The following is a 22,501-nucleotide window of genomic DNA, read 5'->3' on the forward strand; positions in this document are numbered from 1 at the left end:
CGAAATATTCAACAAAAAGTGAAGATTTTTTTGAAACATTTTAGTGATAGTGTTGTGACATTTTTAGGAGTAATTTGAAACATCTTTGAGAGACTTCTGAGGTGGTTTATGACACATGTAATGAAGCATTTATGTAACATTTTTGAAACCTTATTATAAGACATTACAGCCATTTTTCAATCTTTCTTGAGCTATTTTCAAAGTATGTCGTTACGATGTTTTTTTTTTACATTTTGAAGACATTTCTGAAGACTCTTTTGAGACATATTTGAAACCTTTTTTCAAAACATTGTTGTGGTATTTCAGACTGTGTTCAGACCATTCCAAATGATGTTGTTCAAGACATCTTTGAGATACTTTTGAGGCAGTTTCGAAACATATCTGAGACATTTTTGAGACATTTTGAGAAAATTGTTGAAAACTTTTTGAGACATTGTAGAGACGTTGTCAGGAAAGTTTAGAGACTTTTCTTCAACCTTTCTGGTGCATTTTTGAGAAATTTTTTAAAAATTGAGACTTTTTGAGACATTATAGAAACTTTATTAAAGGTGTCCAAACATTTTTCTGAGACGTTTTTGTAACATGTTCAAGACGTTCAGAACATTTTCAAAACATTTTCGTTACGTTTTAAATAGTTTGGAGAGACACATTTGAGACACTTTAAAAGTAGATTTAAAACAGTTCTACATATAATATTTTTCTACTTTTTCAGAACTTTTTGAAACCTGTCTGAGGCTTAAAAAAACGTTGTAAAGAGAGGTTCAAGAATTTTTTTTTAAACTAGTCTGACATTTTTGAGACATTCCTGAAAATTCATATCGGAAACGGTGTATCGAACGTCTTCGGTAGGTTAGTGCGTAAGACTGCTGCAGGAAACCGGCCGAAGAAAATAACTGCCGAAAAGAGAGACATTTGTAGACATTTTTGAGACATTTGTAAAATTTTTCTGAGACATGTTTGAGTTTTTCGTGTCATTTAAAGTTTACATTTCTAATCTTGTTGACAATTTGGGGCGCTTGGAAAATTTTTTGTAAACAATATTACCTTTTCTAGGCATTTTTGTGGATTTTAAAACCATTTTTGATATACTGTTTAAACATTTCTGAAATATATTTAAGAAGCTTCTACCATTTTTCAGCACTTTTGTGACATCTTCAAGATGCTTTTGAGATATTTTCGAAATATTCAGGGACATTTGGATATATTTAATAGGGTGGGGCAAAGTGATCGATTTTCCAGAACCAAATTTTTTTGGGTCCTTTTGGGGCCCCAAACAACCCTAAACTTACCTGAAGTCGATTGGTTTTGTCTCCGCTTGGCGCATTGCATTTCAAACTTGTATGAAAATTTAAATGGGAAAACCTACTTTTTTGCATTTACCTTTCTAGAGAGCTCAATAATGCTTTACATTATGTAAAAGTATATTATTTCAGATGCCTAACAACTGTGCAGAAGACACTGAAGTGCTAGGATGTCCCTAAGAAGCCAACATTACCAAAGAACCGGCGTCAGTGGGATTCCCATCAGAAATAACCTGCCGTAACAAGTTTATAGAGTCAGCTGGATCAAGCAAACAAATTTAGGTCAATATTCTAGGCGTAGAAAGAATCTACAACGTGTTTCAGAGGTTATTTCTGATGGAAATCTGACTGACGCCGGTACACTGGCAGTGTTGGCAGAAAAAATAATTTGCAACATAAATTTCGGCATACTCAACTTCGAACAGCTCTAGTAATTTTTCGGGATACCCTAGCTCTTAAGTGTCTTCGGCCAAGTTGTTAGGCATCAAAAAACGTACCATTTGATGAAACCTATGGTTTGAGCCATTTTGAGCTCTTTAGAATGGAAAATGCATAAAAGTTGGTTTTTCCATACAAATCCCCATATAAATTTGAAATGCAATGCGCCAAGCGGAGACAAAACCAATCGACTTCCGATGAATTTAGGATTGTTTTGGGCCCCAAATAGAACAAAAAAAGTTGGTTCTGGCTTTCTGCTATCAAGTTTCGTTTTTTCTATATAACGATTCCCCACCCTAATATTTGAATAATTAAAAGAAAAACATTCTTTAAGACAGTTTTGAAACCTTTCTCGAAAATATTTTACCTAGACTTAGGCCTTTTTAAGTTTTTCGAGATAGTTCTGTGACATTCTAAAAAGAGTTGTCTTGGACCACTTTTGTGACAGTTTTGAAACATTTCTGTAACATTTTTGAAACCTCTTTGTGACATTCTAGAAATGTTACTAAAAGAGTTTGGAGACTTTTACTTTTCTAAGACATTTTCAAAACAGGGTCAGAATTTGTTATTGATGACTTTTCTGGGGCACATTTGGGACATTGTTAGAACATTTCTTACATTATAAAGTTTAAGGACATTTGTAAAAAAAAATTGACACATTTTTGACAAATATCTGGAATATTTTTGAGACAGAAGTGTCTTTATTTATGAGGACTTCTCTTAGGCATATGTGAGAAATTTCCCTAACAATTTTGTGCCGTTTCAGGTTGTTGTGATAGTTTTCAAGGTAAATTTTGAAAAGATTTGAAACACTTCTAAGATAGTTTTAAAACCTTTTTGAGATAATTTGAGACATAGTTGACACCTCTTTGTAACATTTAATAAACATTATTAGACGGGGTTTGAGATATGTTTGAAATATGTATGGGACATTTTTGAGGTTTTTCTGAACACTCTTTTGAAACATATTCGAGATATTTTAAAAACGTTTTTGTTAAATTTCAGATAGTTCTGAGATATTTCAGGCAGTGCTTTTCTAAGGCAGTTTCAAAACATTTCTATAACATTATTGAGACAACGCTGTTGGAAAAACCTTGTTAAAAGCTTCATTGAGACATTTTTAGAACAATTTTGTTACATTTCAGATAGTTTTGATATATTTTAAAGGCAGCTTTAAGTCACCTTTGAGACATTTCCAAAACAAATTTGAAACATTCATATAACATTTTTGAGACATTATCGCAACGTTATCAGAAGAATCATGTTTTAAATTTTTCATGGTATTTTTGAGGCATTTTTAAAGTATGTTTGAAATTTTTTTCGGCATTTTAGAGACATTTCTGAGGTGTGTTTGAGATTTAAAAGATTTTTGTAACGTTTCGAATAATTTTTAGACTCTTTCAAGTTCTGAGACATAGGACTTTGAGACTGCCAATGTTAAAACATTTGAAGATTTTTAGTTTTGAGAAATTTTTTTCGAAAAAAAAACTGAAAAACTTTATAGGCATTTTGGAGATTATTCTGAATTATTTCTAGACTTTACTAACACATAATCGAAATATTTTTTTAGAAATTTTTTCAGACATTTTGAGACAATATTACGATAATTTTAAAACGTTTTGAGACATTAAAGAGTTTTTTAACCCTCTAGTGCCCAGTACCGTCTTTAGACGGTCTTCAGGTAAACCTATAAAAGTCTTCAATTAAAACTTAAAAAATGTTCATAAGTTTCGAAGTGATTTTTGCGAAGTCCGTCTGAAAATTAATTTGGACACTAGAGGGTTAAGGCAACTCAAAGATATGCGTGAATCCTTTTTGAGACAGTTTCGAACCTTTTTGGAAATATTTTACAGATTTTTGTTTAATATAAATTTTAAGACATTTTTTTATTGAGTCAGTTTTGTGATATTTTAAAGGAAATGGATTTTGAGACACTTCTAAAGAAGTTTTGCAACACTTTTGAAAATTTCTGGAACTATTTCTGGGGCACATTTAAAACTTTTTTAAAACCTTCAAAACTATATGGTGATTTTAAACTATATGGTAATATTTCATATAGTTTCAAAACATATTGAGACTTCAGGAATATTCCAGGAACTATTTTTTTAGCCATTTTTAAGGTATTTCTCAGACGTTTTTGAAATGTTTATAAGAAATTTTTAAAATATTTTCGAGTTATATTTAAGTTTTTTACTGTAACGTCATAAATCTCACGGGAGATGCAGCTTTCCAGTCTTAATGGAAGATCCAAATTTTATTATAGTTTATGTTCGACGTTTCGGCCTTTGGACTTGAGCTTCCTCAGAATAAAAAAGTTCTTTGTATTTTCAAAAAAATTCAATAAATTTGTAGATTATTCATGAAGAGGGTGAAGTTCAAAAAGCCGACACGTCGCGCAAAAAAAAAACGTAAACTGTTTCAGTTACAGTTGTACATTTTGGAAACATTTTGAAAATATTTTTGAAACTTCTTCAAGACATATTTTAAAATATGTAGGAAACATTTCCAGATGTGACCGTCGTGGAACCTTTTAGGATAATCTTGATAATCTTGAAACATTTTTAAAATACATTTAAGCATTTTGAAACATATGAAACACTAAGAACATTTTCATTAAATTTTTGATAATTTTGAAGCATTTCAAGATTTCTTTGAGATGTTTTAAAAAGTGTTTTTGAATCATTACCAACATATTTCAAGACATTTTAAAAGCATTTCTAAACTAATTTTGAATCATTGTTTGGGATATTTTTAGATCACTTAGTGATTGTTTTGAAATGTTTGAGACAGTTTTAAGCCTTTATGACAGTGTTTTTGATATAGTTTTCATTCTTACACATTTTTGTGTAATTTCTGGGATCTTCAGGGGATGTTAGTGAGTAGTTTTCAGAGGCATATTTGAGAAATTTTCAAAACATCTTTGCGCCGTTTCACGCAGGTTCAAGATAACGTTGAGATACTTCAAAAGTATTTCATTATGTCTTATGCCATAGTTTCGGCCTTTGGATTTGCCCTTCTGTAACGTTTAAGTGTTCAATGTGTTTTTGAAAAAAAAAATGTTTCAATAAAATTGTGGATTTTTCCTGAGAAGGCTCAAGTCCAAAGGGCCGAAACGTCAAACATATAACATAGTGAAACGCTTCAGTTACAGTTGTACATTTTTAATAAATTTTCAAAACAAAAAAAATATGTTTGAAACATTTTCAGATACGACAGCTGCGGAACATTTTTGGATAATCTCCGGCATATTTTTGAAACATTTTTAAAGTACATTTGATATTTTTGAGGTATACGAGACACTTTAAAAACATTTTCTTCGACTTTTTGATAATTTTGAGACATTTTAAGAGTTCTTTGAGATATTTTTAAAAGTTTTTTGAATCATTATCAACACATTTTCAAGACATATTTGAAATATTTCTTAATCAATTTTGAGTCATTTTTGGAATGTTTTTAGATCAATTTAGCGATTGTTTTGAAACGTTCTAGAGACAGTTTCGAACCTCTGTCGAAGTGTTTTAGAGATAGTTTTCATTCTCAGACACAATTTTTTGCACTTTTGGGAGATGTTATTGAGAATTTTTCTAAAGGCATATTTGAGAAATTGTTTAAACATTTTGGTGACTTTTCAGGCAGTTATTGTCTCAGTTTAAAAGGTAAATTTGAGACATTTTTAAGATATTTCACTATGCCTTATGTCCTCGGTTTCGACCTTGGGATTTGGCCTTCTTTAGGGCAAACAGGTTCAATGTATTTTTTAAAAAGCTTCAACAAATTTGTGGATCATTCCTGAGGAGGATCAAGTCCAAAGAGTCGAAACGTCAGACATAAAACAATGTAAAAATTGTTGAAAATATTTCAAATATGAATAAGTAAAGTTTACAAAATAATTCAGAATAATCTCGAAATGAATAATCCCAAATAACATTTTTTTCAGAATTAAAAAAAAACATCTCTCAAGACTAAAAATCTGGAAAAATTTTAAAATCGGAAGTCTTTAAATGTCTCGAAACTTAAAACAGTATCATAACTGTCTTCAAAACGTCTCAAAATTATTCGAAACGTCATAAAAATGTCGTAAAAAGTCGTCAAAAATATATCTAAAATACCGAAAATATTCGAAAATACTTTTAAAAATAATCAAAAATACCATAGAAAATTTAGAACAAGATTCTACTCGTAACGTTTCTAAAATGTCTCTTAAAGGTTTCGACAATATTTTGGAAATTTCTCAAAAATGTCATAGAAATGTTTTAAAAATGTCTCAAATATGACTTAAAGCTGCCTTTAAAATATATCAAAGATGTCTTAAATGTAACAAAAATGTTTTAGAAATGTCCCGAATATGCCCAAAAAAAGTATCCACAAAAATCCATTTTTGATAAATTTTCAATACTAATTTGAGACATGTTTTGAGTTATGTTTGGAACATTTTCAGATACGACAATTGCGGAACATTTTTGGATAATCTCCGGGATTATTTTGAATCATTTTTAAAATAGACACTGTAAAAACATTTTCTTTATATTTTTGATAGTTTTGAGACATTTCAAGAGCTCTTTGAGATATTTTTAAAAAGTTTTTAAATCATTATCAACAAATTTTGAAGACATTTTCGAAACATTTCTTCCAATTTTGAGTTATCTTTTTAAATGTTTTTAGTTCGATGTAGTGATATTTTGAAACGTTCTTGAGATATTTTTGATGCAATTTCAACGCTTTATAGAAGTGATTTTGAGACAGTTTTCATCCTCAGACATTTTTAGTAAAATAATGGAACCTTCCGATATTGACAAGGATATTTCTGAGGCATATTTGAGAAATTGTTGAAACGTTTTTGTGCCGTTTCAGGCAGTTATTGTTTAAAGGTAAGTCCCATTGATATCTGACGTTTCGGCCTTTGGACTTGGCATTCCTGAGGTTAAAAAGTTTCTGTTTAAAAAGTTTCAAAAAATTTATAGATCATTTCAGAAGAGGGCGAAGTCCAAAGGGCCGAAACGTCGGACATGAAACAAAGTGAAATGTTTCAGGTAAAGTCGTATATTTTTTAAACATTTTTGAAACGTCAGATACAGCATTTGTGGAACATTTTCCGGGATATTTTTGAACACTTTTTGAAATTTATCGTATTTTTTAAGACGTTGTATTGTGCTCAGAAACATACCCTAATTTTTGAAAACTTCAATCCATACATTATCAAAAGTGGTTATTCAAATAGTACTTATTATTTACTTATTGTAACACTTTAACAGCGAACAAGAAAATTTCATTACAGTCAATTCCGTTTCCAAACAGAAATACTTAGCACGACTACGCTTTATGCACTGCTTCAGTGATTGTTATTGACCGAAACAAGCAACTACATCTCAATCAAAGTTTCCATCGAATCACTACGTAAACAAATTTATCGTTCGATTTCCCAATTGATTTTTCGTCCGTGAATTGCAAAAAAAAAAAAAAAACATTCAAACAAAGCGAAACACAACACAAACTAACAACACGAAAAGGGTTAGCCTCTCTTTCGATTGACGTTCGCAAAAAAAAAACACTCGCCACACTGGGATTGAAAAATCGCCCACACTGCCACTGGAGGAAAAGAGTTTGCAAAAAGCGATAAATTTTCTCCACTTGCAGCTGAAATGTTGCACGAAGGCAGTTAATTAAAAAGTCCTTGTCGGGCCGACGTTGTTGTACATTTATTTTGCACGGCGCGGCACTGTTCTAAACCGGAAACAGCGGCCATCCGCTGGATGCGATGCAGCTTTCGCCGATTGCACACTTATCGCCTCCATTAGAAGATGAAAAAACTTTTCCGGGCCCTTGCACCTTATCTTACGGAAAGAATCGTCTTATTTACGTGCGCTTTTTTCTGCTTTTGTTTCTTTGCTTTCAGCAGATGATGACGATGGACGTCACCAAGCCCGAGGCGCCGTCCGGCGCTGCCGGTCTCAGCAACAGTGGAAGTGTTTCCAGTAATGGTGCCAACTCACAGCAATCCCAGCAGAATGGAACCGGCGGCCAGGTCAACCAGCAGCTGTGCGCAGGCTGCGGAAAACACATTCAGGATCGGTTTTTACTGCGGGCTCTGGATCTGCTGTGGCATGAGGACTGCTTGAAGTGCGGATGTTGCGATTGCCGGCTCGGCGAGGTCGGTTCCACACTGTACACCAAGGGTAATCTGATGCTGTGCAAGAGGGACTATCTAAGGTAGGAATTCAGCACTCGATCAACCACGAAGACAAACTGATGAGTTAATTCAGTTTAAAAAATTCCAGACTATTCGGCAACACTGGCTTCTGTGCCGCGTGCAACAAGGTGATACCGGCCTTCGAGATGGTGATGCGAGCCCGTAACAACGTGTACCATCTCGAGTGTTTCGCCTGTCAGCAGTGTAACCATCGGTAGGTAACGGAAAAACAAATAGGACCAAAATGACCGACTATCTTTGGCACATAAAACTCAATTTATTTATGCCGGGCACCGGATGTTTCGTTTTCCACTTTTGACAACCGGTGGGAGGGGTGTTGAAAAAAAAAAACAATAGGAAAAAATATAAAACGTCGACAGTGAAGAAAATGACATTTAAAATTCCACCCGTCCGATCCGGTAATAGCTCTGGAGGGAAATCAGAAAACCATTTCCGACGGACTCGGAACAACCGGTTCAGGTTGTGGGGAATTGCGTCTTCGACTTCGCGTCAGGAAGGCGTCGTCGTATTTTGATGAATACATAATGTGACTTATGTGCAACTGACCTTTCGTTCGGGGCAGCCTTCCTGCCCCTCACTCAAGTGGATAATAGAACTGTATAATAACATTAACAATTTATCATTCCGGCAGTCAACGCTTGCTGCTTCCCTCTGCTGCACCCTTCCGGAATGTAAATGTGGGCCTGGTTTTCACTATCAAGACGAGGGACAATCAGAGAAGGCTTCGGGGTGACCACAGCAGGCTACAGGGCGGTGGTAGTGGCTGTGACAGAATGTCAAAACGCTGCGGAAAATTGATTTCCCCCTTTTTTTGGCTATTGTTTTGCGGGTTGGTAGGGGGAGATCCATTTTACGAAATGATTAATGATTAGTTGGAAATGTTTTCCAGGCCCGATTTGGCCTGATTTAATTCCGTACGACGACTATAACAATGGTGATTTGAAATGTCTCCTGCGTGGATGATTCAATTACGGGTCCACTTCACACCACTCTGTTTGATATGGGCTCAGAGGGTTATTTCTGCTTTTTTATATATCTGTGGTTGGTTTTAATTATTATTTTGAAGATTCAAAGCCATCTATCACTGTAAAACCTTTGTTGATTCTATTTGGGATGAACGCACGTGCCTTGCCTATTCTAAATTTACTAAAATGATAAAACAGATCGTTTGCTTTTTTTTTGACTAGTTTCTGGAGCAGAGCCATATTTGGTTCTATAAATGTAATTAGTTTCAACAATTTGACACTTCAATTCGGTACTTCGATTCACCGTATTCGTGGCAAATAAGAAAAAAAAGGAATATACTTGAATAGTGTGCTCCCTTTATTATCATACTGAATCATTTATTCCTCTTCATAAACCTTTATATCAGTCTATCACATTTCTTTTTTTCTTTCTTTTGTTAATTTGGGGTTCGCGTACCCCTGGAGGTATGTAAAAGTCTCTAGGGGGTTCGGGAAAAAAATAATAATGGCGGGCAAGGCAAATTACATAGTGCTCGAAATATCGTTAAGGGATATGCGGACAAAAACGGTTGAAATCGCTAAAATCGAATTAAATTTTAAAATGTGAACAAGAATAAAAAAGTAGGAATAATAGAAAATGAAACATTTTACTTAGTGTATTGAAAATTTTCTAGATAGGGTTATGTATTTTGAGTCAATTAGTCTACATGTACGAATAGACACCATAAGAAATTATTGATCATATTCTTCATTACGATTTATGCGAAAGCATATTTCTTTATACTTTTTGCAATATTGCAACTTCAGTTGTGAGTTGTGAAAAATATTAAAGTATTATAATCGTTAAAAATCTGTCCACGTGGTATGTGGATGGCCCCTAAAGCATTGAAGTGATAATGATAACTAAAGTATCAAAACATTGTCCATCATTTTATCAATACAACGACACATTGACTATTGTGATCCATAATGTGGTTACATCAGTATTACCGTTTGAGATCTTTCATTCCGACGTCACACTTTGGTTTTAGTTTCCGCAGAATGTATCCCGATATAGTGCGGTAAGACGTAGTCCTACGTCAAAACATTCAGAATAATACTGAAACCGAAGAAGAAAAAATACAATTATTTTTGAGCACTGCTTACTTCTAAAGTCCCTCCTTAAAATTCTAAAGCTTTACGGTAATATTACGGCTCAAATGATGAAATAATTTCTCTACGCATATGCTCTAAGGTTAATCTACTCATAGTTATTCAAAGTGTGGGTTTCTTACACACACCTTTTTAAAGTGTACTGCAAATAAGAATTTTATTGTTCTAATAACCAACTCAAAGTCACAAAACACATTTTTTACAAAAAATATCTTGTAGTTATTTTTTATGTAATTGCAGTCAAATTCTAAGATCCTAAGATTTTTAATCAGTGCATATTAAATTGTTTTCTTTTAACCTTAAACGTCCATACGTTTTTCATTTCAACTTTTTGCCTTTCTCCTAGAAAGGTATAGCAATCACTGGAAAAACCAAAGGTATAAAAGTGGTCCCAATGGCCGAATGTCATATACCACTCGACTTCTTTCGACGAACTGAGCATTTTCTGTATGTATGTATGTGTGTGTATGTGTGTGTGTGTGTGTGTGTGTGTGTGTGTGTGTGTATGTATGTGCAACTTTTTTTTCTCACTCACTTTTCTTAAAGATGGCTGGACCGATTTTCATAAAATTAATTGCAAATGAAAGGTCTAGTTGCGTCATAGGTTGCTATTGAATATCATTGTAATCGGATTTTTAGTTTAGAGGTTATCAAAATGTAAAAATCACGAAACATCAATATCTCAGAAACCACACAACCGATTTTAATAAAATTGGTTTCAAATGATCGGGCTGTCTCCAGAACCCTTAGCTTTTGAATTTCGTAATGATTGAACATATAGTTCAAAAGTTATGTAAAGAAAAGTTATCCTGAGGTTGTTTAAACTCACTAATTTTTCTCAGAGATGGCTGAACCGATTTTCACAAAATTAGTGTCAAATGAAAGGTCTAGTTGCCCCATAGGTTGCTATTGAATTTCATTGCAATCGGATTGTAACTTTGTCCGTTGTTCATGAAAATGTGAAATCACACAATGAAAGTTAACATATTGACTTCCTCCTAACGATCACTGGCTAATTAAAAGGTAGAAAAGTGATCCAAATGGCCGAATGTCATATACTACTCGACTCAGTTAGACGAAACGAGCATTTTCTGCATATAAGCATGGATAGGTGTATATGTTTGTGTGTGGGTGTGTACGTGTGTATGTGCACCTTTTTTCGCACTCACTATTCACAGAGATGGTCTGACCGAACAGATTTCAATGAAATTGATTGCAAATGAAAGGTCTAGTTGCCCTATAAGACCCTATTGAATTTTATTGTAATCTGATTTCTAGTTTAGAGGTTATGTATCAAAGTGTAAAAATCACGAAACATCAATATCTCAGAAACCACACATCTGATTTGATTAAAATTAGTTTCAAATGAACGGGCTACCATAAAAACCCTTAACTTTTGAATTTTGTGAAGATTGAACATGTGGTTCAGGAGTTATGGAAAGAAACGTGTTCTGGAGACTATCTAATCTCACTCATATTTCTCAGAGATGGCTGGCCCGATTTTTATAAAATTAGTGTCATATGAAAGGTCTTGTTGCCCCATAAGACCCTTATGATTTTTTTTTTCAAACGGATTTTTACTTTGCCTGTTATGTTTAAAAATGTGAAATCCAGCTATGAAAAGAAACACATTCCAAGACAACTTACTTGGACTCACTCATATTTCTCAGAGATGGTTGACCCGATTTCCACAGAATTAGTATCAAATGAAAGGTCCACCTACCTCATAACTCCCTATTGAATTTTGCAGTAATCAAACTGTAACTTCGTCTGTAATGTATCGAAATGTGAAAATCACGAAACTTCATTATCTTAGAAACTACACAACCGATTTGAACAATATTCATATCAGATGAACGGGCTAGTTAAGGGTTAACTGATGAATTATGATTGAACACGTGGTTTCAAAGTTTGGCTGCCCCATACGTTACCTTTTCATTTGATTGTAATCAAACTTAAGCAAGCGTTATGTTTTAATTTGTAAAACAACGAAAGTCTATTATCTCAAGTACTACACGACTTATTTGAGCATAACTAGTGTCATACAAATGAGTCATCTCTCAAACTTACAAATAACAAACTTCATAACAATTTGATATGCTGTTTAAAAGTTTTAGAAAGAACAGAAATTCAAAGACTATTCAACACTTTACCTGCTTCGATCAATATATATGGCCTCAACATGATTTAAATGTGGTATCGTACTATCTGAACGTTCCCGGCATCGCTCGTGATTAAATTGTTCGAAATTAAGAGTCATTGCTTTTATTTCGCTATTTCTTAAGTACTAACATTACGTCAAATTTCATATTTTATACTTTAATTACAACATCAATATTTTAGAACCCAAAGAGTGGATAAACATTTATTGGATTTGAGCATTTATGTAAATCTATTTTTACAAATAATAAGTTTGAATGAGAAAGGCTGAGTCTGACCGCTAGGTGGATTAATTTAGGTTTTTATATTTTTAAATTTCGATTTTGATTTTGATTTTTTTTATTTTGATTTTTTATTTTTATTTTTTTATTATATAGTTTTTTATTTTATGAATCAGTTGGAGAGCATCTTTTAATTACGTAGCGCGATTTTTTTTGATAAAATATATGAAGACTTCAAACTGACGTAATCAGAGTTGTCAAAAGGGTGGGTAATTTATTACGAACTTTGCATCCTTCATTATGGCACGTGAATAGCTAGATAGATCTTTAAAGACGTATTTTATGGACGTTCCCTTACAACATTTTAGGTCAGAAAAGTTTGAAAACAAATTATACTATATTTAATCAAATCTAAAATTGTATATAATCGAGTCTCTATATAATTGACTTCGAGTTGTACATTCACCCAACGCAAACGGGGAACATTTTATTACTTTAGGGCAATTTTTTATTACTTATTGTGTCTTATGACTGCGCATTATACACAAATAGTAACAAACAAAAAGTAATAAAAATTATGACAGCCACACGCTTGTATGTGTTTCTGGAGGAGAACATACAGCCAAGCACCCACCGCAATGCATGTGTTAGCAAGACTTCACTCGCTGCATTTGTATTGATGCAACGATCAGATTCATTTTTGCTTCCCTTCATCCACACATAATGGGAATCTCACCCGTCAACCTCAAATGTCTAATTGGAAACACTTTCGTTTCGTCCCCCAGTGTTTACATGAAATGGAAATATGTAATACTGTCTGACCAGAGTTGCCGAAGTTGCGAATATTGTCTGGATAGGCACGAGTATTGTATTTTCAAACAGGTGCAAATGAGTTTCCATGAACCAATGAGTATGTGTTTTAGATATCTTGCAGGAAAGCGAATGTTTTTGTTTTTCCCTAACGCAGTTTACAGATCGTGATGTCATTTAAAGACGCATTTCAAGTCTTTGAAATCATCAACGTTTGCATACTCTATGACGGGGAAAATGCTGCTTGGCAGCTCTTGTCATATTTTTTCTCTACTCCGTATGCGAACTAATACACGCATACCAGATGAATTGGAGATTGAAGAAACTTGTAACATGTGCAACATATGCGACGGTGTGTGATTTTTTTTTGCTTGAGATGGAAAGTAAGCAGTTTTCGACAGAAAAAATCTTGCATGTGGTTGAAACGACCATTATTAGATAGTCGTACTCCCGTAACACGTGCTAAATTTATGTCAGTATGTGTTGTTACTTGACTGGGGAAGAATTTCATTGCCTTTAATGTAATAGGTTTGTTACCCAAAAGGCAATTTTGCGCTATTGCTTCTAAAGTAATAAGGAAAAGTTTTGCGTGTTCCTTTACTTTGGTTTCATCATATCGAAAAACAATATGGGTATTCATGTCGAGCTCGTAAACAAATACCCAGCCGTAAAAATACTCACCTCCATTGACGAGTAATGGAAGATACACAGTTTACGGCTGGGTATTCGTATACGAGCTTGATGTGAAGACCCCTAATGAATATCGTTTTTTGCAATCTTCGGATGAGTTTTTTTTTAATATTTACACTGGGGTCTTTTCTTACGTGGTTGATTGTACTGCGTTTGAAAGATTAGATATTTTCATGCTTAATTTAATTGAAACCGCGTACAAATCGCGTAAAGATAATCCGCGTTATTGTAACAGAATCGCGTTTAAAAAAATACATAAAAATAAAAAAAGGCCCCAGTGTATTTGAAAATATGATTATTTTCCGATTGTAAAAAAATACACCATTAAAACTATTGATACCAGTTGGTTTGTATTGCTATCCTGCACCTCTGAGTCAAATTTTAGAATCATCGTTAGAATAATTTTATCCTTTCAAAGTTTTGGGGTGGATTTCTCATACAAAAAACTTGAATAATGCTTCTAAAACGAACGTAAATCATAGTGGGTGTTGTTTAACAGGCAACTTATGCCCACTGATGACATTTTTAGAATATTTGAGCTGTATTGGCACCATCAAAAAATTGTACAGATCGAAGAACCCTGAGAAAAATGGCAAATTTTCCACCTGAACCAAAAAAAAAAACATCATTTGATACCGCAAGTCACACTCGAGTTTAAAAACTAGATCAATAGAGTCATATCTAAAACAACAATGGCTAAATCCGAACATGGTTCAATTATACAATAATATACCTTGAAAATTGTCCGCTTCAGATGGTGTCACGAAGAATTATCAAATTAACAGTAATTATTTCTTATATACTATATATTCGAAAAAATTATAAACTGTCAGAAACTATAGAGGAATTGTGGGTAAAATGAACAGGGGTGGTAAAATGGACACCCGTTTAAATCTATTACGTTGAAAAATAGTACAAACTTCTTTTGCACCTTATCTTAGAGGCACTAGAAGCTATTTTAGATAAAGTATGCGACATGAAACAGTCAAACAGTCAAAATAATAAACAAAAACAAAAAAAACACGTGTACATTCGTGGTGGTGATGTTATTTTTGGCCTACAAAAAATGAGGTTTTTTCTAGTGTAAAACAGTATTTTATAACAATTTTTCTGCAAATATCTGTACTCAGACTATTAACCAGAAGGAATCGTCAAAGGTTAATAATTGTTTAAGTGATTTTCTTGATATATTTAGGTATTTTCAAAAATATGTATGTGCGGGTAAAATTAACAGCCCATGATGATGGGAAAAAAATTGTATTAATTTCCATTGAAAAATCTGAATGCTTCGTGTTTATATCAGAAAAAAAAAACAAAAAGGTAAACTCGGACTGGTGAACAGATGACCGCGGCTAAACGTACTGTTAAATGCGGAATGTCCGTAAAAAAACCTCCGCCATTTCTCAGTTTCTTGTGGATTAGGTCGTATATTATTATTAATTGTACGACAAACGATGAAAATTGAACTGTTGGTGAATGCATAAATGTGTCACGTGCTATGGAACAACATTTTACTATCTGTAAAGGGATAATTAATGTTCACGCCCAAGGTGTTCATATTACCACCTCCCTATGTTCATTTTACCCACCCGTGTCCATTTTACCCCCAAAAAACTGCTTTCGAAAATGCTCATGAAAACTTTGAAAAATACTATATTCTTCTTTTTATTTGTATCAACCATTAGTGGCCCAGTTAATGTGCGCTATCGACTCATAGTTGTAGTGTTAAACTGTGGAGGAAATTGGGAAATGGCTTAGAGTGTCCATTTTATCACCCCTTCCCCTATAAGCGATTTGAACAAAATAAGTACAAAATAAACGGGATGTCTTTTTCTTGTACGGACCCCACTACGGTCAGTCATTTTGATCTTGCTTGCTGTTCGCAACTTTTTGAAGTTATCGAAGGTTCAGATAAGAGTTTTTCAGTCTGGAGAAGTTTTTGGATGGGTTTTATACAACGTCAACGTAGGCAATATTTCTAGCTTGGATGCGTTTCTAGTTTTTTTTTTCAGGTGTTATTATCGGCGGTCACCAGTGACACCAAATATAAGAACTCGTTGACCATTCCAAGCTTCGTCGCCGTCGACAGAGACATGAGTTGTCGGGATGATGTTGTTTTCCGTAGAGCCTTTCACTCACATGTATTTTGTTTTTGACGTATTTGTCCGCAGTCCGATTCGTCCCAGAAGCTTGTGACAAGGCGGCTTTCGACAAAATCGATCACAATATACTGTTGGCCAAACTATCTAGTCTTGGATCTTCTTCGAGGCTGTTATCGTAGATTATATCTTATCTGACTGGTCGTGAACTTCATGTTAAAGTTGACTCCAGTGTATCTTCTAGAGATGGAAAAATGGTTCACTATAGTGAGCGGAACAGAGCGGTTCCGCTTACTAAGGTGAACTAGTTCTTTTTAACAGCTCACTCGCCTTTTTCGGTCATACATAATTTTTGTTGATTAACAGTGTAGCTAATTATCAGACACCGCAAGCGAGAGCCATGTGAAAGCTTTACACCCGATTTGCTAGACGCAAGGCCGCGCGCAAAACTACAATAGAACTCCCAAAAACAAGCTGCCACCATATGTCTGCTCTGCTATGCATAACCTGCATATCCAGCTGCAAGAGCTTGCAAAAAATCAACTTGTCACGGTTCATACACAGGTACCTACACGGGTTGACTGACGCCGAATACGCACACGAATGGATGTAGAACAAAAAGAACGAAAGAACTGATTCACTGATCTTCAGGCTGATCAGAAAACTCAGTTCTTTGAAAGAGCGAAATCTTTCGCTCTCAGAAAAACTGATTCTTCCGATGGCTCTTCTGTTCAGCTCGCAGGCAATCCGCTCGCGATCAGAAGATTTCGATCTTTTAAAGAACTGACTTCCTGATCAGCTCGCGAGCGGATTGTCTGAACAGATTCAAAAGATCAGTGAACCAGTTCTTTCGTTCTTTTCGTTCCACTTTTCCTTTCGTGTGCGTTCTCGGCGTTAGCCAGCACGTGTGCCTGTGTGTGGCAAGTAGATTTTTTATTCCCGCGGCTGGTGGATGATTATACATAGGAGGGCAGGCAGCCGGTGGCAGCTTTTTTTTTGGGAGTACTATTGCAGTGTCGCACGCCGCTTTGCGCTTGGCGTGTAAAGCATTGCTCTTACTTGCGGTGTCTGATCAACAAAATCAGCTATCAGCTATTTGCTTGAATAAAGGGGTGAGTTACCGCTCTTTGAAAAAGAACGATAGATAACTCACTCACTTTGAAGAACCAGCTCTTTAGATCAGCTCGTGAGCGGATTGCCCACCTCTAGTATCTTCGAGTTTCTGCAATTCATCCGGAGTGCCCCAAGGCAGCAACTTAGGTCCATTGTTTTTTACGTTATTTTTCCACGACGTTGCCTCGAAATTGCGTCTGGGTTGCAAACTCATTTACGCCGATGACTAGAAAATATACTTGGTGATTCGTTCAATTGCAGACTGTCACTGTTTGCAAAATAAACTGACTCTGTTCACGGACTGGTACTTTCGCAACAAACTAATCGTGAGCGTACCAAAATGCTCCGTCATGACGTTTCATCGCATTGTAATCACAGGACTTCACTCCGAAGGGTTGAGAAAATTAATGACTTGGGAGTTGTTCTGTCATTCAACAATACATCTCGTCAATCGACAACTTGGTTTCATTTCGAAAGTTGTCAAAGGCTTCAATGATCCATACTGTTGGAAGTCCTTGTATTGTGCGCTGGTGAGACCGCTCATATTGTCTGGAATCCTGTTGATTCGTGCTGGATCAGAATTGAAGGCGTTCACCGAAGATTTATCCGAAGGTGACGTAAGACCTTCCTTGGCAAAATCCTCTTGCTCTTCCTGAATACGAAAACAGATGCAAACTTTTAAACATGGACACACTTGAAAAAAGGCGTAAAATTTAATTCCCCTCGACTACTTTCTATGCTGGATTTTCGTGTGGCTTAACGTCCTCTCCGGAACCGGTCACTGCTACAGGAAATATTCCACCGTACTGCATATGCATATGATGCGGCGATACCCTCGATGATTCGGACTTTCATGCTTGTGGAGGATCACCACGACTTCAGTTAAACTTCTAGTCATTTTAGAAATAAGATTGCACGTTCGACAATTTTGTAAATTTTTATTAATTCATTAAGACACTACTTATGTCAGATGAAATACAGACAAATACAAATACAAATACAAATACAAGGCCCTAGCATCGATATCCGCACTCCGGATCACACCCTCACAGCTGATGTTGAACAGCAAACAGGAAAGTCCATCACCTTGTCTCAACCTTCTTTTTCCCAAGGTGACGGGGAAATCTGCTAGCAGACACCTGTGAAGAGAACTCAGGATGTGGGGATGAAAGGGTAGTTACACTCCTTACGACACCTATTTGGCCTGTTCCGTACCCACTAAAACCCCTCCGGGCCCTGATCCTCCCGCGGTGACGGTTAAATATTACCTCGAGGAGTGGCTTTTGTGTTTGATGTACCCTCTTTACTTTTCTAGCCTTTTACCTAGTTATCTGAAGATTGGTAATTAGCTACCATTGGCATGTTGGTGCTTGACACACGTTGTACAATCTGAGAGATGGCTGCACAAACCGCGCTCCAGATGTCCGGATCGGCTACTCGCATGTACAAAACATGGGCATACGAAGAAGACGTGCTCAGCAGCCTCCTCCGTATCCACGCACTCCAACCATGTCCAACAACCATGTCCTGACAGGATCTGTGTCAGGTGAAAGTTAACTTCGCTATAGTACCTCCCGACTCAACCAGATACTTCCAGAGTAAGTCGTAAAACGGGAACATTCCTCTTGCCATCGGGACATCAAGGATGTCATTCTGGTACCTCGTATGCCCCTTTGTGTCACGCTGGTCGAAGTATTCTCTATCCTTCTTAATAGCGATGCTGATAGCCTTCATGCCGGACAAGACACAGATGCATCGTATGACACTGTATAATACGCACTCGTAAGCTCCAGGTACACAAGCCTGTAGGTACTTTCCAGTTTACCACGGTAACTATTAGTACCTAGAGTTCTGGACCACATTGGCTCACCATATCTAAGTATGGACGAAATCACGCTGGCCAGAAGTTTTCGCTTACTGGCATACTTACATATTCACAACCGTTACTTCCGTCTCATGGTGCGTTGGCACCTGTTTCCTGGAGCGCATCTAGACTTCGACCTTGCTTATACAGTGCGCAGTCGTCAGCTCGATTTTCTCGATTGACTCGCCGTAGACCTCTACCGTTATATCGTCCGCAAAACCGACAATCACAATTTCTACAGGGAACTTGAGCTTCAACACACCGTTGTCATGTACATCTTACAACACCGGGTTCAGAATGGAAACTTGCGTGGTGGCGCGGACTTTCATAAAACTATAAACCCCATAAACCATACATTATATTTTTCACATTTCTCTGTTTGTTTTGTAAGAAGATTGCAGAGAAAATAATGAAGAAAGAGTATTTCAGAATATTTGTAAGAAGTGCTTAATGCATAATGTTTCCGATAGTTTGTTTTTTACACTCGGTTGAAGGAAAATGCGATCACATTAGTAACTGTTAAGGAAAACCTATCCATCATTGTTATTCAGAGGAATAAGGAGCAATAATTTTCTCCATTATTTCCAAAACCAAAAGAGTCTTGCGGCATTGAGAAGAAAAATGGTAGTTCTGACAGTCGCAGATACGCATTTGACGTTTGTCTCTTCTGTCTGGCACCGGGCGAGGCAAGGCACAGCTTGCTAATCTTCCCTTCGCATTTCTCAAGCATTCAACGGTGGGTGGTGAGAGACAAAAGCAAGAGTAACCTTCTTGGCGCCCTCCCACCATCGGGCTGTGGCTGCTAGAATGACAAAAACAATTCAAAACTATCCCAGCGAATAATATTATTTTAATTTGATTTATAATCCCTGACAAATAAATTATCTCACACAGCAATGCAATGGAGCGGTCGTGCTCAGGAGGAGAAGGGTGAGGGTAGATTTTCGAGTGGTTTCTGTTTTGGGAAGGCAAAAAGCGCCGGGGCTGGCTGCCACTAACATTCATATTTTGCGGTATTTGGAAACAGATTGCTTCGACCGACCGTGTCCCAGTCGTTTTTGGTGTTTCCGAAAAGATGGCAAACAGAGTGTTTGGTTCGGTTGGTGTAATACCTTATCGAGTAAAGGGCTAACCGCGGTATCATTTACATTTACAGCACAGTTCCAACCAGAGCAAACACCCATTTATCATTGATTGTCGGGGGTGAACCAGATTCTAATTAGATTGCTTTCGGAGCAAGAGAATGTTTTTGCCGAAATTCAATCTCAGCAATCGGGCAACAATGACATTGACGTTTGCTACAATGTACGAAACTCTCGTCGGCCTGGGGGCGTTCAATCGAATAAACTGCTGAATAATTCCGCTGGGGAAAGTTTTTCGTCATATTCAAATATTAACTTTCACGTTCGGTCGTAAATGGGCCGTGCCAGCGAACACAATCGAAACCAGAACCCGAACAATCGACAAAAAAGCTAACTAAAGCAAACTTTTTCCTTCTATTTCCGTAACGGCAGGTTCTGCGTTGGCGACAAGTTCTACTTGTGCGAGAACAAAATCCTCTGCGAGTACGACTATGAGGAGCGGCTGGTCTTCGCCTCGATGGCCAATCATCCGATGCTGAAGCGTCAAATCGGTCAGAGCGGAGGAGGAGGAGGAGGCGGAGCGACGGCCGGTGGAGGTGGTCTCCACCAGCAGCAATCCGTGCCGGGTGGTCCCGGTCATCATCCGATGCAGAACGGAATCGGCGGAGCTCAGTCACCGAACCCGAACGCGCTAATGTCGCAACTGGTGGCAGGCCAACGAACTGGCAACACTGCCGGTGCCGGGGGCGATCACAACAACAACAGTAATTTGGCAGGCGGTGCGTCCCCATTCGGGACGCCCACGCACATGAAGGCCGCTCTGAGCAGTGCTAGTTAAATTAGTGTACAATTCGATGTTTATTTTGTACTGTGCTGGTGAGAACAATAAGCTGAATTTAGACTCGCGAGAATGGAACTGTCAAATCGAGGCATAGTAGGCCAGAAGCTCGAGACGTTGAAGGTTTTGTTTGCAGCGTTCAACATTATAGAATATAACAACAAAGAAAAAAACCAACACAACGATGTGCAATACTCTTTAAGTGTATTCGTTTTGCATTTTGTCTAACCCCCCGTCGGATTAAGAGAAGCGTAAATTGTGCCAAAACCATTATTGAATCAGCATCGGAGAACCCCCCGTTCGAGTCACGTTATCATGTCGCATCGGGAGCCATGAATTTGTGCAGCGATTTTTTTTTGTTTCAGTTTCATGTTTTATACACACAAACGAAAAAAGTAGGAGGAGTTCATAAATCAAATTTACCCAATTGGATGACGGGTGTTTGTGAGTTTTTTTTTACCATTTTAACCGTTATAGAGTTTAACACTTAATTTTACGCTGGCTATTGATTGGGAGGAATAAATTTATTGATGGTAACGAATACTAGAACGGAGTGGGTGGTGATTTTTTGTCCTGTACCATACCCAAACAATAAAATAACATTACTCTGGTGTAAACAAACGACTGTCCACTGAGACTCGAGAGACTTCAAGCTGGAACTGGTTTAGTTTTGCTTGTGTACATTTTGATCTGTAAATACTAGGTGATATCGAATATTTGTTGAGTATGATAACTAGTTTCTCGTTTTAGTTGCTACAAATAAACAAGAAAAATAAAACCATTCGCTAGTAAGTGAGAGAAGTATTAGTTTTCTTTTTCGATATTTTTACCCCAAGTTGATCACCCAACAGACTATAATGGATGTTTTTTCAATAATTAAACACACACAGAGATACAGAATGCATAACATGAATGTTCTGAAAAATTATAAAAAAGAAACTCAAAATAAACAAAAATTGGTATTGATATAATAGATAACGCATAACAAACTGGAGGCAAACCAAAGAAAACTGTACTAACTATTATTAAAAGTTAAGAAAAACTCAATCTAAATGGCAATTAGACAAATTATTGAAATAAAAAAACTGAAAACATAAAACACGTCTCCCGAATTCTTAACAAGAAAGCCCATCCGAAACTCCCTAATCTGCTGCAGCTGTCCGAATTCCCACTATCCTCCAGAAAGAAGCCCCCCTCTCTCGTAAAACTCTAACGAAATGAGCGCGATTAAGTCAATCAATCCCGGATCTTCCTACTTTGGGTGGGTGGAAAACTTTTCCAATAACTTTTTATGGCTTTAGCACAATCCTTTCTCTTCTCGGTGGCGGCGTCTATGCTAATTCGAACGTTCTTCCGTCGGCGATGAGTCACGGGGGCACCCGCGTACCGGTGAAGTTCAAAATAAGAATAATTATATATTTAAATGTTTCAATTAACTCCTTCCCGCGCGGGAGTCTCTGTCTATATGGCTGACTGCTTTATTCGAGCGGAAACGGGAACGAACGAACTTTGTCGGATCGATGTCGTAGTAGTAACCTTCCTGCACAGATTTACGGATTC

At 36.5% G+C, this 22,501-nt stretch overlaps 1 protein-coding gene across 6 annotated transcripts in view; it reads left to right on the plus strand.

Annotated features, from left to right (window-relative positions):
• LOC129727360 (LIM domain transcription factor LMO4.1) overlaps positions 1–22,040 on the plus strand; it is an 81,754-nt gene extending 59,714 nt beyond the window's left edge. For 2 of the 6 annotated variants that reach the window (XM_055685166.1, XM_055685147.1), the window contains exons 2-4: positions 7,633–7,946; positions 8,000–8,140; positions 20,536–22,040. In XM_055685166.1, coding sequence (XP_055541141.1) covers positions 7,636–7,946; positions 8,000–8,140; positions 20,536–20,941 — 858 coding nt within the window. In that variant the 5' untranslated portion in view covers positions 7,633–7,635 and the 3' untranslated portion in view covers positions 20,942–22,040. The remainder of the gene's footprint in view (positions 1–7,632; positions 7,947–7,999; positions 8,141–20,535) is intronic. The other 4 variants (XM_055685157.1, XM_055685138.1, XM_055685182.1 and 1 more) reach the window with 3 other exon arrangements.
• Positions 22,041–22,501: the final 461 nt, after the last annotated feature.

This window comes from Wyeomyia smithii, chromosome 1 (genome assembly GCF_029784165.1).
Source record: "Wyeomyia smithii strain HCP4-BCI-WySm-NY-G18 chromosome 1, ASM2978416v1, whole genome shotgun sequence".
NCBI classification, from domain to species: domain Eukaryota; kingdom Metazoa; phylum Arthropoda; class Insecta; order Diptera; family Culicidae; genus Wyeomyia; species Wyeomyia smithii.